The sequence below is a fragment of the Nicotiana tomentosiformis genome, chromosome 3 (genome assembly GCF_000390325.3).
Source record: "Nicotiana tomentosiformis chromosome 3, ASM39032v3, whole genome shotgun sequence".
NCBI lineage: Eukaryota > Viridiplantae > Streptophyta > Magnoliopsida > Solanales > Solanaceae > Nicotiana > Nicotiana tomentosiformis.
In genome coordinates, this window is record NC_090814.1 from 137497186 (window position 1) to 137525127 (window position 27942).

At 35.1% G+C, this 27942-nt stretch overlaps 2 protein-coding genes across 2 annotated transcripts; both read right to left on the reverse strand.

Annotated features, from left to right (window-relative positions):
- Positions 1–2776: 2776 nt before the first annotated feature.
- LOC104091995 (uncharacterized) lies at positions 2777–5704 on the reverse strand. The gene is made up of 2 exons (XM_009597460.4): positions 4381–5704; positions 2777–3915 (listed from the first exon to the last, which is right to left on the reverse strand). Exons 1-2 carry the CDS (start codon positions 5619–5621, stop codon positions 3060–3062), a joined length of 2097 nt encoding a protein of 698 aa, XP_009595755.1. The 5' UTR covers positions 5622–5704; the 3' UTR covers positions 2777–3059.
- A 5815-nt stretch (positions 5705–11519) lies between these two features.
- LOC104091994 (two-component response regulator ORR21-like) lies at positions 11520–17407 on the reverse strand. Its single transcript, XM_009597459.4, has 6 exons — positions 17299–17407; positions 14615–14764; positions 14003–14467; positions 13595–13671; positions 12250–13083; positions 11520–11576 (listed from the first exon to the last, which is right to left on the reverse strand). The coding sequence occupies exons 1-6, from the start codon at positions 17405–17407 to the stop codon at positions 11520–11522; spliced, it is 1692 nt and encodes a 563-aa protein (XP_009595754.2).
- Positions 17408–27942: the final 10535 nt, after the last annotated feature.

A 27942-nucleotide genomic window follows, 5' to 3' on the forward strand; every position in this document is an offset into this window, starting at 1 on the left:
GATGACAACAGGGTCGAGGGGGCCCAACGTGAAAGGGTAAGTGTACACACTTAGAAACCCTTTCACATGAGTAGTAATATTTTCTTCGGGAGCCGGGATTATCACTTCTATTTTCTCCCAGTTGCAATCTTTCCTTAACTGTTTAAGATGGACCTCGGTTATCGAGCACATATATCTCGATACTGGCTCGCATCGACCAGGGACCGACGAGGATTTGTTGATCTTAAAATCGGAGGTAAGAACATATCCCCCGGGAACACACTCCTCAGGTCGTGGCTCCACCGGTGTTTTGTCGCCGGCGGGCCGCGAAGAAGAAGTTTTTTCTTTCTGAGGAACGGTTTTTGATGTTTTCGCCATTAGGATCTGAAGATTGAAGATATAGGAAGATGACAAGATTTGGTGTTCTGAAAGATGGATTTTGCAGTAAAAACCACAAATTTACAGATGAAGAACTCAGAAGATGCGAAAGGGAACTTAGAAGATTTGGAGATGTAAAAGTAAAAAATAGTAAAAAGAGGGGCTATTTATAGGGTTGGCAATGACAGTTCAGTATCGACAATGGCCGATCATCGTCTGACACGCATTTAATGCCTTGGTAAACTAAACCGACGGGACATCTATCACGTACGTCATGGTCGGCTCGATGCAAACGTCAGTATTTATCTAGTCATACCGTTGGAAAATCATGTTGTTTCTCGCCACATTCTTTCCGAGAAACGAGGGGACTATCTGTATACAGTCAAAATCGTTTTCGACCTTCGTATGATTAGTCAAGATTGGAACATAATGGACCGAAGGTCATCTTCATAATATCGAGATGGGATCTGAAACCAGCTTACAAAGCTCGAAGTTCTGGGACCGATCAAGTACCGAGCTCGAGTCCAAATCGAACCATGAGGTGAAGCGGTGTCATCGAGCTCAAGATCCAGAGACCGACCAATATCAAGTCCAATTCGATACCGAGCCTCGAGTTAATATCGAGCTCTAAATCTGGAAATCAACCAATACCAAATCCGACCGAGATCGAGCCAAGAGACAAGAGCCGTTACAGCCGCACTAAGGAGAGAGAATCTCGACGGAAATTAGGGAAAAACTATTCTATCATGGTTTTCCCACTATGTATTTTTAAATATATCCAAAGTAGGATCCCTCCACTATAAGAGGGATGTCTGTTATTTCTGTAAGGCATCCAACATTAAGGCATTGATACATTCACACATTATTGATATTCATAGAGAAAAACATACTGATATTTATATTGAGATTATCCTCTTGTTAGCTATATACATTGATTCATCTTGCTTGTTCATAAAATAACTTTCTATTTCAATTTGGTTGGTATTTCATTCTTCATACAGTCAATACCCAATATATTTCTACTTACTTTCCGATTTGTGCCAAGTTGTATCACGTATACTTAGAACTACGTATAAATTCAACTCTATCCGTTTTTCGGGTAAACACATGTATTGACTGATAAAAAAATTTCCTCACCATCCGTTTATGACGCTAATTACACTGATTTGTTCGAAACCATATTCTGTCTATTTTCTAGCAAATGAATTTGCACATGCTCTTCGTGGAGTGGCGGATCTAGAGCATAATATATGTGTTTTTGGGAACCAGTAACTTTTGCCTAGACTCTCTCTATTAAGAAATTCCATAAATATATATAAATATTTGATGACATGAATCGAGTTATTATTGTATATTAGGACGTAGCATGTAGGAACTTAGAATCCTAAATCGATACCATTGACATACATGTCACTGTGTCAGCATTTTCAACATTTGATGTGTCAGTCAACTCGTCCTTCGTTTTGACCGTATGTGGATTTCAAGTAGAAAACTACGTGCTACGAAAGCAGTATGCAGCATGAAAACAATGAGCAATTATAAGAACTCTAATTCCTATATTCATGTGAGTTCCATTTCTGACAATTTTTCAGAGGGTTTTCCCTTTTTTAAGGAAGGAGTCAGACAGGTCATGTTACAAACGAATAGAAACTATAGTATGAGATAATTAAGCCAGCTGCATTTTCTCAGACACGACTATTTTTTACAAGCTAATCCCTTCTCCCTCCTATATTTCAATTTCAATATCTAGCAGGCATCAGTAAGCAACCCACATATTATACAATTCTCAACTTGATTGTCCAATTATAACTCAAAATCCTCTTACTAATTGAGCATTCAGAGAACATGTGCTGTTGACTTACCTGATAGTGTTGGTGCGGCAGTTATGTTAGATTTGGCACATTTGATGCATGAAGTCAGAAATTAATCATGAAAGAATGATTAGTGTTTAGTAAAAGGCAATAGGAAATTCAGCTTGTTTTAGGCTTTACTGCTTTTTTAATCTTTGCCATGTTAAGGATTTATTATTTCGTGCTGCAACCTATTGAGATCAGCATATTCCTTTTTTCTTATGTCTTGTTAATTGCACTGCACATTATTTTTGAATTAAAGTGCCTAGAGCAATTCTTGTTTGTCTTGTATTATCTATCCAGAAGAGTTGAACTTTAACTTGATTGAACCAGAGTTCTTTGTGCCCTCCCTACTGGACTACAGCGCGCTTCTTGATTTTCGTAGCCAACAAATCCACAATGCTGAATAATAAGGCACTATCAGACCACGGCAGTAGGCGTCAAATTATTGAGCTTAACAACATGACAAATATCAAGCATGAGTAATCTGAGGAAACCAGTTCTTCTCTTTTTTGACATAGGCTAAGGCCAGAGAAGCATAAATGGAAGGAACATTGTTGACAAAAGAATAAGTCTAATAGGTTGTTTATTATTCAGTACCAGTTATTAAGACAATATATGAGCAAAAAGGGAGCAATAAATACATAGGAAGCAATTACAACACTGTTCTTAGTTCCACCTTAGGACACCACAAGTAAGTATTTATCTTGTTAACCCCATCAAAACAGCAGCATGCTGTAGGATGAAGAATAACACGATACCAGACTTATTCTCTGCCATAATATACTCCTTACTTTAAAAGAAAAATACAGATGAAATCAATTCCTTGAACGGATGTTCTATTTATAGAGGCTATGAAGTTCTGTTCTGAGCTGTGGTATTCTCTGCAGCTATCTGTGCTGAAGCATGTGATAGTAAAACTGCAGTAGTAGGAGTCATAGTTTGGTACTGAGAAGGATGTGATGGAGCTGTGTTTTGAGTGTAGTACACCTGTTCATGCACAGGATGAGAATACTCATAGCCGAAATTAGCAGCGCCATTAGAAACAGCAGTCATTTGCTGTGATGGAGGAGGAACTTGGGAAAGACCATAATACTGTTGATGATATTGACTTTGAGGAATTTGAACTACTGTTTGAGTCGCTGGGGTAGGTGTTCTATATACATTCGCAGCCATTTCAGGGTTAGAGGACTGGACAGTCCTTGACGGATAAATAGGCGGGAGAGCTTCTTTAAAGGCTGCTGAGGATGAAACCATTGTTTGATTTGGTGGTGTTAGCTGCTGGCTTGAAGCTACAGCAGTAGCATCAGCTATATTAGATTGCACTGCCATGTTATACGGCTGAGTCTGAGGTACTGGCATGTAATACATGGGATATTGCTGATCCATTTGTTGATGAATTGGTTGCTGGGTTGGGGGTGCATACATTTGATAGTAAGATGGGATTGCCACTGGACCGGTTGCAGTATGTTGGATGTAATGTGTGCTGGTAGGAATGAACTGCTGCTGCTGCTGACTTTGCTGTGGAACTTGTATAACCATAGAATCCTGAACTTGCTGCACCTGAATTTGAGAGTTCTGGTCCACAATATTATTTTTGTGGTCAGTTGCTGCATAAGGCACTCTGGTTTCACGACTCGCTGCTGGAGGTGCATCTTGGTAAATCGTGTGTTTTGAGAAGGATGTTGCTGATGCAATGCTGCTATCACTGAAAAAGATCCAAAACTGTCTTATTATTTGACGAAAGTAAAAGCTTTTCATGTTTTTTAATCCCAATTACACTAAAACATGCCAAAAGTAAAGAGCAACAAAAATATTTCAAGTCTTGTTGTCACAAAATTTATTACTAGTTCTTTTTGTTGTTTAGATCTAACTTTCTAAGTGACTTGGTGGACGAACTTCAAACTTATGTGCTATATCTAAAGCTAGCTATTCATTTACCTGCCAAGATTCTAAATAAGAACATATGTCCTACAATAAAATTTTGAGTTTGAACGATTGACGAGTTGTATGATGCATTAAGGAATAACTGATGTTTCACTTTCGAAAAGACAAAAAAGGTTACTGTAGTGATTTTTACTTAGATAGCCTGCTATTGCTAGTTGATCTTGAACATAGTCATTTGGTTGACATTAGTTATCAACCAAATGAACAGAAGTAAAAATAATAGTACCTTGCTACAGAATCAGGTGATTGCAAGTTGTAACCCCCAGCAGCATGTTTTGAATCAGGTGATGGCAAGCTATAGCCGTCTCCAACTTTCCTCTGAATTGGCTGTAACGGCAATGGGGGTTTTCGGCGCCCAGTAGGCGCACCATGATCTGATCTTTCATCATCAGAGATAACCCGACCCTGATGTTCCCCTGTAGCCGGTGCAGTGTTCACCAATGTAGCCGATGACATAACGGCTGCGCCACCGATTACAGTAGGAAGAGGTGGTGTTGCCGCTGCTGCAGCCAAATGAAGATAACCATCCTCCACCTTTTGTGCATTTGAAGCTACATTCATCTGTGAGAACTGTTCATCTATCCCAAGCATCTGATCCTGGAATCTTGCATTTGCGTAACCTGTATCTTCAGCTCTAACTCTAATTGGAGGCAAATTTGGCATAGATGGGGATGAAACAGTGGACTCAAATGATGAGGTTGTTTCAACCATTGGTGAATCAGGCATAGTGGATTGCACTTCTTGGATTGCATTCTTTGCCATTTGCCTATTATTAGCAGCCAATGACTCATTCTGAGCCTCTAGGTTTATACCAGAATCACTTTTGGGAATGGTTTCAAGTTCCAGAAAATTATCCCCCGCAGCTGAATCAGAAAGCCCTCTAGAAAGCAAGCTAGCATTATTAAGAGCATCAACAAACCACGTTTCAGATTTAGAATCAGCAAGGAGGCAACCCATAGAGGCTGCTGTCTCAGGTTTGGCAAGAAAAAGGAACAAACGAAGACGAGAAGGTTTCAAAGGCAAAGCAGACATTGCACGATCGTACTCTTCAATCATGTTATCTAAGTCCTCATTAGTTGTGACAGATACAAGGGAATCAAGTTCTTCATTCGGGAGCTGATACTTCAGGGAAAATCCACGGCCATTGAGGAGCGTGTGGGAAAGGCGAATATGAAGATCGGAGAGGGAGGATTGACGGTCCACTACCACAATGCGGGTGTCACCACCAACATAGCACAGGGACTTATCGTGGGGACGGGGAATAATATGACCCCCGTAGCTGCATATGAGGCGGAGTTTGGCACCAGGGACTTGTGCCAGAGACTCCTGATCCCACGTATCATTTTGGCGTGAGCGCGGGGAGGAGCTGGTGGAATCTGGATAGTTTTGTTGGGCAATGGCAATTTGAGTGATGGCATTAGTTGTAGGAATGACATTGATTTGGGATGGAAGAGGTGGAGGATCCATTGATTTCAGATGAAAATGGCCTAATGAGAGCTCAACTGCTGAAGTCTTATTTTGGGAGAATAATGTACAACACTAGTAGTTTTTAAAATATTTGTAGGCCAGTAGTAGTATTATATTTCATCAAAGGTTACAGCTAGCACATGATCAGAAGGGGGGAACAGAGTTCAAAAACTTACTGGCAACAGCTAACTGATCAAGAAGTGAATGGGGGGGGATCCATTTATCTATTGAGCTTTATTTGGTTGTGCATGGTAAGTAGCAGGGGCCGAGCTACAAGTCCGGATACGGATTTGACCTAACTCAATAGCTTTTGTTTAAACTGTGTGTTTATGCTAAAAATTTTCTCAAAAATATACAAATATCACGTTAAAACCCCAGTTATTAGTAATTAAAGTTATAGTTCTAAATTCATAACTCAAAGTTGAAAACCTGGATAAGTAGAAAAGTAATAGTATATAATATTTGACACTCTTGTTCTAAGCAATCGAACACTTTTTTTTTCCCAACAATCTTTCCAACTACTTTTTACTATAACAAGTAATTTATAATATTACATCTAAGGTAGTTCGTTAAATAGGTAATTTCCGTTCAAAGATTCAAAAAATTCAATATTTGAATCCACTAAAAGTTAAAGTGTGATCTTTGTACTTAAAAACTCATTATTCTTATTTAGGACGAAAAACTTATATTTAAAATTCTTTCTTTTTTGCCAGCAATGATTTCCATTTTTTTTCTCCTTTTTTTTTTTTTTTTGATTCGAGTTTGAGAATGGGAGGATCACATGGGGAGTTTTATCGAAGAGACAAAAGGGGAGCTGAGACTTGGGGGAATCCACGTGTGGTAGGACAAGATTCAGGCTATTTGGCACATGACATGTTATTTTGGATTTTTTTCTTTTCTTTTCTTTTCTGGTTCTCAGAATGAATACATGAGAAGTAGTGAGGGTAGTGGCGGATAGTAAAAGCAATCCAATTTTCAATGACAAGTTTAGCTTTGTGCTTCCTTAAGATTTGCGAAATTTGTACTGTCCGCGTGGAAACCCAACGGAGTCTATTCATTCTGTATTGGCATTGGCATGGAGATCCAAATGACACCATTAATAAGTTTTAAGAAAAAGAAAAAGATGATTTTAGTGGCAATTTGTCTCGACCAGTGTGGAGCCAAAAATTTTATTATGCGATATCAAAATATAAAAGAACAAATATACAAAGAAAATAAATGAAATCAACATATAATGTATATACGTACAAAATAAAATATTGATCAAGCTAAACAATATAATTTTTCAACAAACGAGTGTCAATTAACATCCCTTAGCATAAGGTGGCTCCGCCACTAATCTCAGCGACTAAATCATCGTGGTTTCTTAGAGGCAAAATCATGATTGTCTCTTTAGAATGATTTTTGAAAACAAATTCATGGTCGAAACCTAGATATATGTGAGAAAAATAAGTACATATAAAAATATGTCCCAATTTATGTGTCATAATTTGAATTGCGAGAGTCAGACATTTTAGTTTTGATCGTAAATCGGAAATATAATCTTTAAGTTTTTAAAAATAAAATTTACATATTTGAAAATTACGTAAAACTACCATAAGTCACAATGATAAATAATTAAAAATATTTAAAGGAAATCGCACTAAAAGAAAAACTCTTTTAACTCTTGAAATATGAACACCACCACATAATTAAATTGAAATGGAGAGAGTAAATTTTAAAACTCATTTTCTCAACTTAGAACCCATAGTATTTATATTAATCCACCACTAGATTTGAAAACGCAATACAAAAATGATGAAAGAGTAATATTCGCATAGGCCGGAGTGGAGAGTGATCAATGGCTGATCCACCCTTCTACGTGAGGGTGGCATGACACCCGCTAGGTTGACAATTTTTTTATATACATATGCTAAATTTTCTTAAACAAAGTTAAATAGTTAATCTTGCCACCCACGATCTCAAACTAGACAAATGTGTGGTTGTAAGGGCATTTTGCAAGGTTTGATTGTGTGTAGGGCTCATGTTCCAAGGTAAATACTTACTCGTACCGGGTATTTACATCAATCCAATAAATATACGATACATGTATTTAAATATATAGTATTAACTAAACTATAATTAATTAATATATATTCTCACACTAATTTATTACTTAACCATGGTAAAAAAAGGGCAGGCGGGTGCACAAAGCATCCTTCGTTGACGCATGGTCCGGGAAGGACCACACTCAAGGGGTGATGTAAATATTGTAAATTAGTACAATTTGGTGCGAACACTCGGTATGGGTAAATAAAAGTATTGCTCTTAATCTCTTATTTTAAAACTGAAAAACTTGGGTCTTGATGAGAATTTTGGATTGAGATCAAATCCATTTTTTATAATTTCTTTTGTTTACCATATCATAATTTGTGTTTTTCTATGGTTGTTTTAAGTTTAAATCTTTTTATTTTAAATTGTAATGAAAATTTCATATGCATTGTACAAAAAAACCATAAAATTTTTGGTTTTGAGTTTTGGAAAATTATAAATTATCGAATTTTACAATTACCTATGGGTTGTTGTTTAACTATTGAAGATGTTTTTTCTATTTTTCTTATTCTGAATTGATGTATTTCTCTTATCCAAGATGTTATTTTACTTGTGCAAAGTTTTCTTTAATAGAGAGGGTGTGATTCTCTAAATAAAAAATATTACTATTAATTTTACATGTGAAAATTTATTTTTAATTTATAAGAAAGAATATAATTCCACTAGTGAAATTATTATTTTTACTTGTATTGTTAATACTATAGATGTGATATATTGTTCAATATGTTGATTCTATTTGTTTCTTGATATATAAAAGATGTAATTTTCATATTTATAAATAAAAAATCTATTAAGTTGACCTGAATAAACTTGAAAGGGATCGAATCGAACTGAATATATATTTCTAACAAACATTATAATCAATACAATAAAGTAAATATGACATCCATCACCTCAAGTCGTGGATCCGCCTCCGGTGACGTTGATAACAACAATTCAAACTTGATACCTTGTTATTCTCTATGCATGAATCTTCCCTAATAACTAACTCGTAGTGTTCACTACCCTCTATATGAAGCTATATCCCATTTGATACCGGATACTTAATGGGTACTTAAAGATTTAACTTAAATGTTACACACCCAAATAGGAAAAAAAATATATTTTTACGTATAGAACTTAAGTGAAAGAGTCTTACAGTTAATGGCAAATTCATGCATCGACGACTTGTCAAGCGTTACACTACCTAATTAAAGCAACTATGTCCCCAAGTTCATGCATAATAATCAACAATAATGGATAACAAAAATAAAACTTATTGTGTCACATAAAGCAATAGTACTTAGTTTCAGACAAATAATTAGGCCATACAAAAATCAACTACACAAATCTCCTTCCTTTTTTTTTTATTTTTATTTTAAATTTCTTTCTGTTTTGCAGAAGACATATTTCAAGATAGTAGCTCTCAAGAGGCTTCTGATTTATTTCAACAAAAGGGAGGAAAACCAAGGTAAGAAGTAATTTTTGTGGATTAAGATTCAACAAAAGAACTCTCAATCTTTTAGTAGTAATTGTTACAGATATCCATATGAATTAAACAATTTGGACATTGACTAAAGTATAAGCAAGGTGCAAATCCCTGCTACGAAAAGAAACTCTACTTTTATCTATATAGCAGAAGTATTATGGCCCATATTCCAACAAATAGCTTCCACTTCTAATTATATATTCTAGCTACATATCTCCAAGTTGAAGCTACACTTTAGGCCTAAGTTGCTCGCACTCGGGCCGGGTGTCTGATACGGGTGCGGATTCAGAGGTGGGATCCTTCATGATCTAAATTTTAAGATTTGGGGGTATGAATCCAGGTACGAATATGAGTGCGGAGATTCGGCTAAACATAATTCAAATATTTAAAAATAAAGTTATAAAGATATATCTAAATTATGAGACATTATATGAAAACTTAAAAGGTATTCTAAGAAGAAATGAATATTAATCAAGAGGAGAATCCAAGAAGGAAATAAAAGGAAAAAGACTGACATAAAAATTTCTATATACAAGGTATTAAGTTTTCTTCAATTTTACCCTAACTTTTATTTGGATTTCAAAAATCATTGTATCTATCCTGAATTTCTCAGTTGATTTTGGTCAAAGTACCCAAAGTCGGCTGACCAGATCTGGTAAGGATCTCACGCCCATATGCACACCCACGTCGTATCGACATGGATACGGCACTGAAAGTGAAGAGTCCGAATAACTTAGCTTTAGACAATGGCTAAGAATGTCTTTTACAATTTTGTTTTTGGTCACCCTTTCTTCTTTAAATTTTCTTGACCTCTACTCAAGCAATAGCTTGTATATTGTGGAAAACCTCTTACAATCTTGTACCGATATATACTCTTCTGCACGTTTAGTGTTATTTGACTTACTGCAAATTTTTTTTTAATCACATAGGAGATCGAAGAAAGGGAAGGAGAAAAGGACTGACAAAAATCAAAGCTCAACCTATTGTAGAAAACTCTCACTATATATACCCAAATTATTTCAAGGTTAATAATCCACATTCTTAGTCCCAGTTAATACATAATTTTGATTTTGGTCGTTGTTATATTTGGCTAAGAAAATTTAACCAATAATTAATTCAAATGTGTTGATAAAATTGATTAATTCTGTCCCTTTTGTTTGGTTTGTGTGTGTTTTGGTGGTAGTATCCCTTGTGTTATGGATAGAGTGAGGATCAATTTAAATATTAGTATGTTTTTATCTCAGTATTGTCTAGTATGTCACTTCGAATGAAAGAACTAGAACATATATTTGTTCACTATTAAGTATAAATACACAGGTCTTTCATAAATTGTGCAGCACATGATTAGCAAATTTTAACATAATAATTTTATATCAAATGTTCAAATTAGCATGAATTTTGAAGCTCCTATCATCAAATATACCCTTTGAAAAAATTTGAAAAGGATTGAAATGACTGAGAAACACTTAGGTAAAGAGATTATTGTAATTCACTAGTTTAAATTGTACACGTAGCTCTTAAAAAGAGCAACACTCAAAATTGACCAAGGAAATAGCATCAATAAAAATAGGGAGTATGATTAAACTTTTTTGTATCCAATTTTTTTTTTTTTTTAAGATAAAGAGTAGATAAGACAAGTAATGAAGAAAATTGGTTGGGTACGGGTACAAAAGCAGAGTGCAATAATAAGTGGGCGTTTGGACATAAGAATTGTAAAAATTCGGAAAAAATTAAAAAAAAAATTTCAAGTGAAAATGGTATTTGAAAACTAGAGTTGTGTTTTGACATGAATATAATTTTGGATTGTTTTTGAAATTTTGTGAGTGATCTGAGTTAAAATTTTGAAAAATAACTTTTTGGAATTTTTCAAATTTTCGAAAAATTCTAAAATTCATTTTCAAGTGAAAATTTGAAAATTTATGGCCAAACACTGATTTCAGAAAAAAGTAAAATTTTTCTTTATGTCCAAACTAAAAAGCATCATCCCATTGATTAAGAAAACACCAAACATTATTGCATAACTAAGATGCAATTAATCCCACAGATAATCAATCCCGTAATATAAATCAGTCAACCAAAAGGTTTTAATGATCAATGAGATGCTAAAGAAAACAATAATCCCAAGTCAAGAAAACAACCAAAACCTGTAATCTAATACCGGCCACTAGTTCCAAACAAAAACAAAAACAAAATACCAATCCAATAGTTCCTACAAACCAAGTAATACAAAACAACATAATCTCCAACATCCAGCAAATGAAAAATGCAATTTCCACTTCAGAAAACAGAATTGTCACTGCAAAACAGCCCTTCTGAAAGTTGTCAATGACTGCATCGGATCATGCCAAATCGTCAGGAAAGTTTGCTATTCCAGGAAACGGGACACTTGGTTTCACCTGCATATGTTGGTTTAAGGTTAAATCAACAAGAGATTAGTCTGTTTGGTAGCACGGAAAATTATTTTGTCCGCAATCTTATCTTTTAGCTACCGTGTTGGCAAAATGGATTAAGAAAAAATAGTTATTCATCTGTATAAAATATTTAAAAATAGGTTGGATAATAAACTTTTTAAAAGTGGGTCAAATATGAATAGGATCCATATTATCCATTTAAAAAATGGATAATCAATAAGTTTAACACATTCGCAAAGATTCAAATTGGGAGTTCCTCAAGTTTAGGAAACTAGTAATTCTCCAAAAAGTGATCATATTCAAGAGGCCATGGATAATATGGATTATTTGTCGGTTAATCATTTTCTATCTGTATTAAATATGGGGCGAGTCAGATGTTTTATCTATTTTTTTATATTATCCATTTTAACCCACCGATGTCTGATCCGACCCGGCCGTTTGCCACCCCTGTTACCTACTATCAATATATGTTGAATATTACATACGTATAGTTGATAGACATCCTACTTTAATGCAAGTATTATTGATTATTTCTGCAGCTCGAACCGTAACCTATAGATCATACGGAAATAACTTTACCATTGCTCAAATGCATATTTCGAATATAAATCAATAGTAGCTTTGTGACAATAAGCAAAGTTAGATAGAAAGCACTAACCTGATCATCAGAGTAAACTGGACCAAACTCAGTGCCTTGTTCATTAGGTAAGTTGGATGTAGGAGGTCCAAGATTCTGGAACAGATAATCCACATCATTGAAATCGAAATACTGATCACAGTTTTGTCCCTCATTTGAATCAGTTCCTTCAGAATCACTCACATTTGATGGGGCCACAAAATTGCTGGGCTCAGTCATGTTGGGCTGACCATATTGTTGCTGGAAATTAGGATTTGCTGCTGCAGCAAAGCCCAGCCCATTCATTGTCACATTTCCACTCATATCTGAAATCATTGGGCCACCTGAGTATCCCAAATGGGCCGCATTGACATTCATGTTGTAGCCATTTTGAGCATTATGATCCGGCCCATTATTAATCGTAAACCCAGGCATGTAATTAGTGCCCCCAATTATTGGGCCTTGTCCTTGGCCCATCATTCCAACAAAAGGTCCATGTTGTTGTTGTTGTTGCACAAAACCACCAGCATTATTTTGGGTAAAATTTGGGTTATTAAATGGGCTGCCAATGCTAAGGTATTGGGGTTCAACATAAGGAAGTTGTGGGCGATAGACCTGTTCCTGTTGAGTTGAACTCTGTCTTCTAGCAATAATGTTACTGCTATTCAACTGAAACTCAGGAGGACTTCTTTGGTTAATTTCTTGGTCAAGTTGCTGCTGTTGCAGATTTGTGACAATATTTGTTTGGATACGAGGCATTGAACCAAACTTTCTGTGGCCACTTCGTTGTTGAGAACCACTGGACGAGCCCTGACCTGATGAGTTACGAGAAGATTTTCGCTTTTCTGGAGCTCTCCAATTGTCGTTGCGACATTTCTGAAAGGTGTTGAAGGAGAAAAAGGAATTAGTAAGATTAGTTAGTAACCTCGAAACATAATGGTAGGTAACTATTCGCATTTACACAATCATATCACCTAAAATATAAAGATAGGTAATTGTCCATAATAAGTGTACCTAAGTTAAATCTAATTCAAGAAGGGGTAAAGTTATAGTATATACTAATGTTCAAAGAATTTTTACATTATATGTACAACTTAAACAGGTATAGCAAGTTACTGTATCAAAGTTGATATGACAAGTTACATGTTATTGTTAAGTCAACTTAATCTAATCGTATAAAAAATTATATGTTGTCAGTGCAAACATAACTTAAAACTCATTGAAAATACGGTTGAATATATAATAGTATAGGAATGTCATCGAGAGCATAATCACATGTAAATAATTGCTGAATATATAGCAAAATTGTTCTATTTATCATTTTGAATGAATTCAATGTAAATCAAATGAATCGTGAATTTCCACATAGAAAATTATATCAATGTACCTGAAGATGGCTTGCAACTTGCATCCTGGTAAGACCAGGCACATCCATCAGCTCAAGAATCTCTTTCGGATAACATCCTGTAGGTTCCATAAGAATATAACTTAATATAATTGAGCTATTCCTAGATCAAGTCAGTTATAATATTAACTCTTTATAAATTCTGACGGAGCATGTCGTTCTATTTAAGCTCATCTCATACCAATATTATATAATTAGGTACATTCAAGCCTCTCTATAATAACTTTATTTGTTCCGATATTTTTTTGCTACTATAGTAAAGTGCTGTTATAGAGGACATATATTATAACATAACATAAAAATCGGTTCCGAGTAAAACTTAGGTTTTATAGTGAATGATGTTATAGAAAGGTGTGACCGTACACATAAATAATTGCGAAGTAAACTTACTTCCTTCACCAAGTTGAGCCACAGCTTCCAAGAATTTAGCATGAAGTTCCAAAGTCCACTCTGTGCAGACCTTTCGCTTAACAGACTTACCACTGCTATGGCTATCTCCTTGATTAACCTCTTTTGTGCTTTTTCTACCTCTCTTTTTCCTCAGCTTGTATTTTCCATTGGATTCACTGTTTACAACCTCATGATTGTTATTCTGTTCCTCATCATTACCCATACTCGTCTCTCCTTGTTCATCACCAACATTTTCACCAGTTTCATCATCATCACCGATGTTGATGATCATATCCTCTCCATTTTCTAAAACTTTTTTCACTTTCTCCCTTTGCAGTTTTTCCTTCAGCACAAACTGCCACAAGTATTTCACCATTTCCTCTTGAAGTGGTTTTTTCAAATAGAGGTAAGCTCCAACGTCCAAAGCCTTCTTTGCTAAGAGAGGATTGTTATCATCACATACAACTGCATTATTTCACGAAACCATTGCGTCTAAAGAGTTAATTTCATGTACGATCACCATAATAAAGTTGCAAGAATTATAATTTTGCTAGGTTAAACTCACTGAAATTTATTCACTAAAACAATAGAGTTACATATTGAAATACTCACAGATCGAAATGATATCCAACGCCACTGCTTGACCCAAAAGCCGAGTGGAAAGCAAATCAGGTGAATATGCATTGATTATCATAACATCATATCTTTCTTTGCCTTTCGACAGCATATTCATAGCCATTTCGGCAGCTCCAACTGTCGTAACTGTATCAATGCATTTGAATTGTCAGCCAGATTCAATGTTTACTTTTCCTAACCAGCATACATAAATTATACAACGATTATATACGATTATAAATATATTATACATGGATGATATTTAGTTTAAACGATTGGGTGAGTAATTATTTAGATTAATTCTTCAATTATATATTAGCATGAGGGTATGTTTATTTCTCATATAATTTCAATTATAATTTTTTATGTTATAATGCTATACTTTATTTATTGAACGAACTTCAAATTGTACATGTCGATAAACTTTTTCTTTAAGGCACATATCGATCAACTTATATATAGTAAGCAATGTGTGCAATTAATTAGACAGGTACTAGTTCAAAAAAATAAATATCGACGAACTATTTAGGATAAATTAGTAACTAGAACAGTGAAAGATTGTTAAAGCTAAGAATCTATTCCTATTTATTCAAATGACCGGACGAAGTTAAACAAACACTAAATAAAGATACTATCAAAAGCAAGAGATAATAGGCGCACAAGTTTGATATAATTTTATTTCATGAAGATTTTAATAAGTTTAGAAGATTTTGCAAAGGGGGGCGGATTTATTAATAATTTGTTGTTCTCTAATCCAATTAAATATGAAGATATTAATAGTAAATTTTATGAAATCCGCGTGTTATTACATGTCTCATATATAATATCACCGTTTAATAGAATTCAATAATCTTAATTGCGACAACAAAAGTACAAACGGTTATTATTAGATGATAAGACGACAAAATATGATGTGTTGAATCTTCACTGAACTTGGATGAGTTAATAATCGACAAAATATGTATACTTTCCAGAAATAGGTGTTACCTGAAATCTCCACTTTCCAGAAAGAGGTGTTATCTAATATAATACTAGTATTTGATGGATTATATTACAGTGTGGTGTGTTTTCGATCTTAAGTATCTAAAATGAAACCCTAACCCATTATTTAGGTATTGACTTTGAGTTTCGGAAGTTTCTAAAGGCAGAAAAAGGATTTAAAAAACCCTTCTTTTTCTCTCACATTTTGCTATGCTTTTTATCATGCCATACGAATTAAAATCTGATCTCTTAAACATCTTATTCTTTCTTTTCTGTACCATTTTACCAGATAAATGCATCCTTTTTATTTCCATAAAATAAAATGTTAAAACCACTATAACAAAATGTAGCACACCAATTCTAGTCAAAAAGATTAACACCATTTTGTAGACAAGTAAAGACTATATTTTCTTTCTCTAATTCTAAAGAGAATCCACATTTTATGCTAGCTTTTTGGGTAAGATAATTGTAGCACTTACTTCTTTTTTCCAAATATTCTGATTTTTTTTATTGTCCTAATTAAAGTAGAGGAAGTAATTAAATGACCATCAGGAGCCAAAATGCAAAATAATATTTGGCAAGTAGTTATTAAAATGGATCCACTTTTGTTTCTTTCAAATTGAGAAATTTTTTATTTGAAATAGTTTTTAGTTCAACGAGCTCAGTCAAAAGGGTGAAATAACATTTGTTTATGAAAAAAATTATAACCAAAAACTTCTTTAAAGATGCAAGATTTTTTAAAAAATATTTAAATTACATAGGAAAAAATCCATGATATATATGAGTTTTAAACAAAGGTAAAACTTTGCATAAATGAAAAGGGAAAAAAATGGCATCATGGATGTGGTTCCAAATGAAAGGATTGAAATTTTTAATTAAACAATTTTTTTTTAATATGTGAAAATCATGTCAACCAATTTTTTGTCTACATTCAATAAAAAGATAAAATCTTTTACTCATGGTCAATAATAATGATAGACATGTCGATTCTTATATGGTCCTTCTCTTTCTCCTTCCTTCCGGCGCTCTGCCCTAATTCTGTGCCCCCCCCCCCCCCCCCCCAAGGGGAATGTTTACTCTCTAGATCATAGCTAGATTTGTAAAAATCAAAGATCCTCCTCCAACTCTCTTGTCACTCTAGGCCAAGACAAAGAACTTATGGTTTAATTTCCCTTTTTCTTCAAAAGGACTAGGTGTAAAAAAACATACGGAATTATTTAGAAACAAAAAAAGACGGATTTTAAGTTGATTAAATAAATAAAGTAATCAACTTAAAACTATCATCCCCCTCCCCTTTGGATATACATTTGTGGAGGAAGCTAATCAAAGACGCATCGGCCTATATTCTCACCAATGTGATTTTTATTATTTTTGGACAAATCTGTTTGAAAACAAAATTATTTTATCGCGATTTTGTGTGATGCACATAGCAAAAACCAACAGTAGAGAATCTAATTTATTTCTTTACAACCACTAAAAACTCATTTATTTGCTACAAAAAAGCAATAGAAATAGTGTTATGACAAGGAAAAGAAATCCAAGATTTACAGGATAAACAAAATCTAAAAGAGATGTCAAAGAATTCACAAATGAGATAACAAGAATCAATCAAATCTCTTATAAAAAGGAAATCACACAGAAGTTATATCAAAGAGGGAAAAAAAGGTTAGTTCTATATATCTAAAGATGGCCATTTTTACCTTTATATTTGTTAGACTCTAGCAAATCAACCATCTCATAAATAGTCTCCTGGTCATGATCAACAAGCATCACACGAACTTCATTTATCATCCCATAATAAGGAGCCATTGGATTAACTAATCCTTCATTAGGTTGATTATTAATTTCTTGTTGAGACATAATGAAGAGGAGATTCAAGGGAAAATGGCCGAATTAACAAGTGAAACACTAACTTTTTGGAAGGTTGATTAGCTTAAGCTTGTTTGAGGTGTGATTTTTGCACTTAAGCCTCTGCTTATATAGAATCCTCTACTGGCTAGTGTGCATGTTGAGTGTTGACCAAACTAATAATTTTTATTGACTTATTTGCTTTTTCTTTTATTTTCTTTCTTGAGTCAAGACAAGGGTATACTTTTTGCTTTTTTGTTTTTGTTTTCCTTTTAGGGTTTGTTTAGTATGGCGGCGGGTTATATTTTCTAGTATTTGGTTACTTAAATGCGTTTAAAGTGTATCTCGATGGTTAGTTACTTACGCGCTAGCCATTTGTGTTTACAAATATTTTAATTTTTACTTTATGTCGTTTGTTCAACCAACACATAGACCTGAATGCAAACTTATTAATTACTACTCAAAAATATTATCTAAAGCACTATCTACAGATCATATCGTCCACATTGTATTATTACCATTTGTCACTACCTTTATGCTCTATTAAATATTAAAAATATCTAGAAAATAATTTTTCAAGATAAAATATTCTCTATATATTCTTTTAAAAAAAAAATCAAAACACACCCTTGTTGATTTTGTTGTAACGCATACCTTAAGACATATGAGACCTTAACTTCTGGTGGAAACAAAATCAAGATAAAATAATTACCTATTGATTACCTCCCTTGTCCACTTACCATGCCAGTACTAGTATTAGTAAGTTATCAAATAATTAAGAAATTTATTCCAAATTTTGTTCAATATTCTTCTTTTTAGTTATATATTCATAGACATGCGCACCTTATACTTATTTAAGATAAATAATATTTAACAAATAAAATTCTCGAAGCAGAAACCTTAATGGTGAAAAGGCGATGTGTATAAACGCTCAAGTATGTTAAGCAGGCTCATTTCATTGTTATGTATATTAATAGTGGTTTATCGTTAAATTCTAAATCTCTAACAAGTCAAAATAGCTACTCAAAATGATCCACTATTGTTAAAATGATATTAGTGACACTTATCTCTACCAAATTGAAAATTATTATTATCATTGACAGTGGAAATATTCTTTGATTTAGAATAAAATTACAAGTTGTATACAGTAGTTTTCACTGTTAAATCGCCATGACAAAGATTAGAGTTTATCAGTAGATAATGCCAAGAAATGCAATTAAGAGCTACTTCCAAAGCAGCACACAGTATTCAGTTTTAAAATAGACACAAACAAACGTATAATTAATGAGAAAGTTAGCTACTAATTAGTATCAGTTTGTGGCTCATTGATCTCTATGTAAAAGACTCGAGTTTATTTGTTATAATTTTGTTTTTATTGTTGACCTTATTTTTCAATTCACAGTTGACACTTGCTCACTTATCACTACTCTTTTATTCCAATAGTAATTAAAATTAATTAGAACTCAGGCAAGAAGCAGAAGTGGACCTCGCTCAAGGATAACAAACTCTTTTGTTTGTTTTATCATTTTCTTTTCTTATATATATATATATATATATATATATATATATATATATATATAAAATATATATATAGAGAGAGCGCGTGTGTATAAACATTTCAAGTGATCATTGATAGGTATTTGGGAGAGTGCTGGGCCCGTAAATAGAAAAATAATAAGAAAGAATACATAAAGATCCTTGGTTAAGAAACGAATCAGGCACTACGTATAATGAATGGTAAAGTCGTAACTAAGTTTCCGCTCAATGTGGTTCCCGGTATGTTAAAAGATTTAAGAAATTTCATAATTCAAATTGTTGAACTTCGGTAAAAAAATAAATTTGCTGAATTTCCACTTTGAAATGTTACTAAAATTCTTGTTCAATATCATATATGTGCAAATAAACAACAATTGCAATGACCAGGCCGATATCTATTTTCACTAAGAAGATCATGGCGTTCATACTAGACCATCCAATTAATGAGTAAAAAGAATATTATATTATTATTATTTCTATACAACAACTATTACATGCCTCGTTCTTAAACAAGTATGAGTTACTTAATTATTTTCATTATTATTGTTATTTCTCTTATTATTGCTGTTATCATTATTATTATTCAAAATTTGTAATATTAGGTACTAGGTTGTATTCTATTTTTATTTATTCTCAAAAGGATATGTTGACAGAACAAATTGGGTCTATCCTTGTTATTATTTGTAATCGGGTCTTAGGAAGACTTTATATATATATATATATATATATATATATATATATATATATATATATATATATATATATATATATATATATATATATTCGTAATAATATATTCGCTGCTTAATTATGAGTCGTAAAGGTAATTTAGCAGTCATGAGGACATGTTTATAAGCTATTTTCGTGTTTGCCTGTAAAATCGTTTAGTTAGATATGTTAGAAACTATTATTTTGAAATATTCTATCTAACATCCCCTAGTAATCGATATAATAGGTACTACGTAAATGATTCTAGAGTCAACTGCCATCCTACGTTCACGTGAATCTAGTAGATTTTATTCAAATAATGTAAATGTATTCGAAAAATTTACTAAATATCTATAAATGTTTGAATGTGAACCAAATTACTATTGAAAATTTTACCCGAGATCGTTGCAGGAACCTATAAACACTAAATTCTGAATCTGCCTCTGCCTACGTTTTGTAATGACGGGTATTAAGATTATATAACTTTATATATAAAATTACAGAAGCGCCTAGTAATTTGACTAATATGTTTTTGATTTCTTGTCAATAGATTAAATATTACAATTCAATTTTGAATGATAATATTCAAATTAATTTTACTTATTTGACATTTTATGTTTTAAAAATTTATTCACTCAATTTTCGGCGTACGAAAAGTCAAATGTTAACTTTAGTATTCAGACATCAGCTTAATCAAAAAAGGATCGAAGTTAATATTTTGTTTTTACTTAAAAAGAAAAAGACTTCCATTTCAGACATCAGTTTAATCAAAAGGTATTGGAGCTAATTTTTTTGTTTTCAATTTCAAATTTCTATGTGAAAGAATTAGTCATGACTAGCCTTTGAGCAATTAATATGCCACTACTTTTGTTTTTTTATCTTTATCTTTGTGTAAGAAATAATGAAAACTAGTGATTCAGTGACACGTCATTAGTGTTATTACAATAGTTATCTCCACTTTATTTTTTCTCAAAAATGAAAATTTAAAAAGTTCTCCCTCTTTTTTTCCCTCTCTTTGTTTTCATAGTTCCCTCTTGCTCTGTTGCACATCAATAGCATTTTATTTTATTTTTACTTTAGAAAAAATTAAATTATGCGCTGCAAAACTATAAGGAATGGTATATTGGTATTGGTATTTCATAATTTTAACCAGACTGCATCACATAAGACAAAATATCAACTACGTCATCGTTGACGTTTGCCTACGTCAAAAATATCACAAATGTTATTACTCCATTATTTAGTCCCAATAGAAAACCACTTTTGGAGAATTCGAAATCTTTGTCCAAATTATTTTTCCTCCAATTCAGAATCAAACTTACGTTGCTTCTTAAAGTTGAAGCTTGTTTATTAATTATTACAATGAATACATTAATGATTGGATATGAATTAGAGTTAATGAGGATGATATGACATTAATTAAAAATTAGACGTCTTGATAACTACCTGAAACTTAACGCTAAGCATTAGTTTGACTAAAGATATTTTGACACATGTTTGCAGCCATGCAGGAAGTGAGCACTTGGCCCGTGCTACTCAATAGTGCAACCGATGAATGCACGTGGTCAAGTAACGTTTAACGATAAATCCAAAATAAGCATCGATTTAGTCAAATTAATTTGTGCAAATAAGTACTTTCACTTTCTCCACCCCATTTTAATTGTCGTTTTAACTTTTCTTTTTTAAGCCCATTAAGAAAAATAATAAATACAAGGTATAATTTACTAAGTTACTCCTTATTAAAGATGTGCACGGATAAAATCGGAGATAAAGTTACCCCCAATTTCCGGTAAAAAAACTAGAGGAAAGCACGATCTGACATGGCCTCGAGTATAGCCGAGGGATTCCATGGATAAGAGCCTCAGGAGAACGAATGGTGCACCCAGGACTGGACATGGCCGAGCATTGGGCTCGAGCAGAGTGAAGAGCCGAGACTAGGAGAAAAGACGGTTAGACAGGATAAGTGAAGGGCCAAAATATTCGCCCTTAACCGGATATTACGGCGCAAATCTCGCCCGATATCAACTACGTATCAATGTTTATTGGAAGGAAACGATTTTTTTACCTTATTTAGACTTGTACTAGGATTGAAACTCCCCAACTATATAAAGGGGGAACCATTTTATTTTGGGGACCACTGTTAGAACGCATATCAAAGCAATAAAGTTAATTTTTATTTTCTTGCTATTATTAAAAGTGTTCTTCGACTGCTTGTTCATTGAGTTACAATCGGACCCGTTCCAAACGCTGGATCGGTACCGATTTCCAACATCCATCGTAAAACTACGCTTAATCATCCATCGCATTTGGTTTGATCACTTTATTTTTTTTTAATTCTATTATTTTCAGATCATAGTTCATTCGTATTAAATTAAATCACATATCATTTAAATCGCGTATAAATTTAATTGTTACTCATTTTAAGGGTAAACAATTTGGCGCCCATCGTGGGGCCAAGGATAATAGTGGTGATTTAATAAGAATCTCCATAATACATCCTATTTTATACTTGCTCTTTGAAGTTTGATTTCAGGTTTTTTAAAAATGTCAAACTCTCAGTCTGCTCATTGAACGTTGACGCCGAATCAGGCCACCACGGTGAAAACAGTAACGTGTTACCAAACAAGGACGTACCCTCTATTTATCTCAATGGTATTCTAATTGTTGACCCGGTCGACGCTAACTGACAAGTTGCCATCAACATCAACCTGCCAACTGATCTCAAAAATAGCATTCACGGGGGCACCCCGACCATTGGCTCGAGAAGCACCCAAAGGGGAAGGTGATGGAGTTAGCTAACGATTGATTTTTAAAATGTTACAAGCTCAGCAAATAGCAATAGTACAACTACAGACTCAAAATCACGCCCAGAACACGACCGAACCCTAGCGGGTTAGAGAAAGCATTCAGAGAGATGAACAAATTATCGCATAACCGGATGAGTTCGGACCCGGAGAAACTTTCGAGGTGATGAAAATGCTTGAAGCGCTAACAAAGCGGGTGGAGTCTGATGAAAAGAAGATAGAGGCGAATGACAAAAAGGTGAAAACTTACAATTCTAGGATCAATCAAATCCCGGGAGCGCCTCTAATATTGAAAGGGCCGGATTCTAAGAAGTTCATTTAGAAACCCTTCCCCCAAGTGCGACACCTAAACCAATTCCAAAGAGATTCTGAATGCCTGATATTCCCATATATAATGGGACCACAGATCCAAACGAGCATGTAACTTCCTATATGTGCGCAATAAAAGGCAATGACCTAGAAGACGATGAGATCGAGTCGGTGCTATTGAAAAAATATAGAAAAACCTTATCAAAAGGGGAAATGATACCATAACTTACCTCTGAATTCTATTGATTCATTTGCTATGCTTGCAGATGCCTTCATTAAAGCCCATGCCGGCGTTATCAAGGTCGAGAAGAGGAAATCGGACATCTTCAAAGTCAAGCAGAGAGACAATGAGATGCTTAGGGAGTTCGTGTCGAGGTTCTAGATGGAACAGATGGACCTTCCCCCGGTCACATATGATTGGTCCGTTCAGGCATTCACTCAAGGGCTCAACCCCCGAAGTTCCATTGTTTCTCAGCAATTGAAGCAAAACTTGGTGGAATACCCGGCGGTTACTTAGGCCGATATTCATAATAGGTATCAATCAATGATCCGAGTCGAGGACGACCAACTGGGGGGCCCTCGGGGTCTATTTACCCCAATAGAGCGAATGACAGATCTTAAAGGATTATGGACCAAGAGCCAAGGCTGTTCAATAACGGTATCATCTATACGGCTCGGATAGAAGGGAAAATGGACCTGATCGCCACCCAGCCAGGAACGACAGGAGAAGAGACCAAGGACCTAGCAACCGGGGTCTAATGAGTAAGCACGATTTCGACAAATCACTTGGGGGCAAGGAAGCCCGAGACTATCGGAATATCACTTCAACGTCGATGCTGCGAGTATAATGTCGTCTATTGGTCACATCAAGGAGACCAAATAACCTAGGATACTTTAGTCTGATCCCGCATAGAGGAATCACAACTTGGTATGTAAATACTACGATACTCACGGTCACAGGACCGAAGATTGTCGATAGTTAAGGGAAGAAATGACTCTTCTATTCAATAATGGGCATCTTCAGGAATTCCTAAGCGAGCGTGCCAAATATTATTTCAAAAATAGGGATGCCAATAAATGAATTGAGCATGAGGAGCCTCAACACGTGATCAACATGATCATTGGGGGAGTAAATGTCTCGCAAGGGACAATGATAAAGCGCACCAAAGTTTTTATCACAAGGGAAAAACGCACTCGAGACTATGTCCTAAAGGGGTCCATTTCGTTCTTATTAATCTCGAGTTAAACGTGTGTTAATTGATCAAGGTAGCTCGGCCAACATCATCCGATGGAGGGTCATCGAACAATTAGGATTATTGGACCAAATCATACAGACAGTACTATTATTGAACGAGTTCAACATGGCATGCGAGACGACGAAGGGTGAAATAATCCTACCGGTAAACACTGTCGGGACCACCCAGGAAACAAAATTTTATGTGATCGAGGGGAATATGAGGTACAATGTCTTATTTGAGATGCCATGGGTCCACAGTATGAGAGCAGTGCCTTCGGCCCTACATCAAGCGTTGAAGTTTTCCACCCCAGGTGGAATCAAAATGGTCTACGTGGAACAACCAACCGCAAAGGAGATGTTCACTGTATAGGAAGTGATCATGATGCCCGCGGTCACAATATCAAAAGGTAGGGGACTGGCCGAAGAGAAAGAAACCAAATAGCAATCAGCAGCCTCAACCCTGACCGGTTCGGGGAAACAAGGGGAATACACAGCAAACGAGGAGGATGATTTCGGTGTCCCGATATCCTTTATAGAAACCGAGGATACTGACGCCACCAAATCCACAATTGAGGAATTGGATCTGGTCATACTGATCGAGTACCTACCAGACAGAAAGGTATACCTAGGCATAGAGTTAACTCCCAAGCCTAGGAATAAATTTATTAATTTTCTTAAAGCTAATACCGATTGTTTTACCTTGTCCCACTTAGACATGACATGGATCCCACCGGAGGTGACCACTCACAAATTAAGCTTGGATCCAAAATTCTACCCGGTAAAATAGAAGAGGAATCCGTAGTCCGAGATCAAACACTTATTCATCAAATATAAGGTACCCAAACTTTTGAAAATAGGTTCCGGGAAGTTAAATACTCAAATTGTCTAGCTAACGTAGTGGTCGTGCCTAAGAAAGGAAACAAACTTAGAATGTGTGTAGATTATAAGTACCTAAAAAAGGCATGCCCGAAGGATTCATTTCCATTGCCTAACATCAACCAAATGATCGATGCGATGGCCGGGTACGAGACGCTGTATTATAACCCAAATTCGCATACCATAGATCACGCCGTAAGTTAGTCGACGTAAATCCAAGAAGCGATTATCTTTGAGATGATAAGAAGTTAATCCTATTGGTCTTAAACGATACAAGGGTGTATAAGAGTGGTTAACAAATATTAGAAGTTAAACGAATCAAGGATGTTGTAACCCGTATTTTCGGGTAACACTAGAGGTGATTAACTATCCCAAGAGGTCTTGTTTTAATGTATTTGAATCATATAATATCCGCATCATAAGTCTTGAAGTCAAGCGAGTTATGAAACAAAAGTTGATAAAAGTTGTCGCAACTTAGGTTTATAATTTTACTTAAACTTTAGGTCAAATGTTACTGCATTTTTCTCCCAATGTGCTTGGAATTGTGGGGTGATCTACCTATCAAATTGAAGATCTATAAGTCTAGTTTCCAACGCATTAAACCGTTTGTCGATACAATCTCGGAATAGAGAGATATTCGCGTTTTCGCGAGAGTACGCCAAGCTGCTCTCTATGGGGCCCACAAAGGCGGTTTAAGACATATGGACATATATAAGATACCTCAACCCCGTTTTAAGTCATTATTTTTCAGTATATTCAGACCTTATAACCCTAAAATCAGTCTCTCAAGGTTCTCTCATGATCCAAGAACCAAACAAAGGGCAAACAACACAAATCAAATGTCAGGAATCCCGTGGCGCTAGTAAGTTTCTTGTTCTTCTTGTTGTTGCTGATTTTTGTGTTGTTCCAGCTCGTGTGGGAGGTTGTTTTAAGTGTTTTATGTTCTGTAAATATACCTTCAAGTTTTTAATATCAACCCTAGGTGATTTCAAGTCTTCTAAAGTAATTCTAGTGCCGAAAAACCCGAATTAATTGCTAGTTTCGCTTCCTTGTTCTTGTGGCAGAATTGAAGGGATATTTCGTGGAAAATTAAGGTCAAATTGGAGTTGTTCTTTCTGTTTAAAGGTAAGGAACCTCTTACTCTATATATATTTAAGATTATCCAAGTTGCAGCTAAGTCGTTGAAGCTAGAAATTGTGAAATATATATCGAAAGGCTTGGTAGTAATGTTGTTGGTTGGTGGACTGTTTTGGAGGCTCAATATGATTATTAATGATGTTGTTTGGGCTGTTTGGTGATTGTATTGACTTGTGGAAAGTCATATAAATAGGGGAGGTGCTGTCCGTTTCATCGTAAAATAGGTTGCGGTTGATACATAATAGTTACGACGCTTAAACGATAATGATAGTGTCATTCGTTTTATTGTAGACTAAGGAGTCGTGACATTTGCATAGCTTGAGGTTGGGCAGTATATACAAGGTATGTGAGGCTATCCCTTTCATTCTTTTGCATGACTCCGATTGTACATAATTTAATGAACGAGCTCCCAAAGATACTCTACTCTTAGAAGCTAGCAGTACTTACATTGCTGCCCTTCTTATGAAACGATTGATATTGATGTTACTTCTCTTATTCTTATATTATTAATATTGTTGGTAGTTCCTGATTCTTATAAGATTCTTGATGAAGAGTTAATCCTAATAACGTGTACAAAGGATACCGACCTTACGTCACTTCGAAAGGTTCAAAATGTGATTCCAATGAGTCCAGCATGCATCATATATATGTATCTATTTTACTCTACCGAGCCGTGCTATAGTCGGCCGGGTATGGCACCTATTGTGCAACCACTGATCAGTTGGGTTTTACCGAGCTCCACGTGGCCGGGTACGATTCTACCAAGCCCTATGATGGCCGGGTACGTTTTACCGAGCCTATTACGGCCGGGTACGATATGATGATGGTGATGCCCACAAAGGCGTATGTTTTAAAAGTTTATGTATATATATGTATGTATCATGTATTTCATGTCAGTAGCCCTCAGAGGTACCCAGATGTCACAGGTTGTATATTCTCTATCCCTGTTTACATTACTGTTCTTACTTATGCTTTCTTGCCTCACATACTCAGTACTTTATTCGTACTGACGTCCTTTTTATTTGTGGACGCTGCATGTCGTGCTGCAGGTCCTGATAGACAGGTAGACGTAGCTCCCCCACCACAGTAGGCTGTCCAGTTCAGCGGTTATTGGCGAGATCCCTTCTCCGGACTTGCCGTGGTCTTGGTATGCATTTTTGTTATAGACCTTATGGGTATGTCGGGGCCCTGTTCCGGCAATGTTGTAGCACTTATGTTCTTTTAGAGGCTCATAGACAGGTGTCGACTTATGTATGGTTTAGAATGCCTTTTCGGCTGATTTTTGTTGTATAGTCTTTCATGGCATCATGATAGCTCGTACCTTATATATAGTTTCTTGACAGTCTTGTCATCTCATGTTATGTATGTTCATGACATTATCTTTCATTGTTGGATGTTCATGATCCATGTCTACCATTTATATTGATCTTGTTGGCCCTTAAAGATAATAAGAAAGATTAGATAAAATGTACGTTGGTGCTCGGCAAGTATGGCCCGGGTGCTAGTCATGACCCTCCAGTTGGGTCGTGACAAACTTGGTATCAGAGCAAGTCTATCCTAGGGGTTGTCTATGCGCCGTGTCAAGTAGAGTTTTGATTATGGATATGTAGAGCGCCACATTTATAATCAGGAGGCTACGTGACATCTAGGGTTGTTACCTTCTTCCTGAATCTAGATCGTGCGTAGAGTTGAGTAGTAAATGTTCATATCTAATATTCACCTTGTTTTCTTTCAGCGATGCCTTCGACTAGGAAGCAAGCGATTAGTAAACGGCTTGATACAGCTGTGGGAGAGGGTAACATTCAGGTGCCTCCAGCCAGAGCAGGCCAAAGTGAGGCTCAGAGTGAGATGCCGTCTCATACCTCTCCGTCTCCTCCAGAGGATATTAG

Bases quoted from the DNA above. Each gene is read 5' to 3' on its own strand.
- LOC104091995 (XM_009597460.4), bottom strand. From the start codon at position 5,621: ATGGATCCTCCACCTCTTCCATCCCAAATCAATGTCATTCCTACAACT. The intron at 3,916-4,380 runs GTACTATTATTT...GATCTTTTTCAG, and splicing joins TCACCTGATTCTGTAGCAAG to TGATAGCAGCATTGCATCAG.
- LOC104091994 (XM_009597459.4), bottom strand. From the start codon at position 17,407: ATGGCTCCTTATTATGGGATGATAAATGAAGTTCGTGTGATGCTTGTT. The intron at 14,765-17,298 runs GTAAAAATGGCC...GCATTGATACAG, and splicing joins AGAGTCTAACAAATATAAAG to TTACGACAGTTGGAGCTGCC. The intron at 11,577-12,249 runs GTTAGTGCTTTC...CAACATATGCAG, and splicing joins CAGTTTACTCTGATGATCAG to GTGAAACCAAGTGTCCCGTT.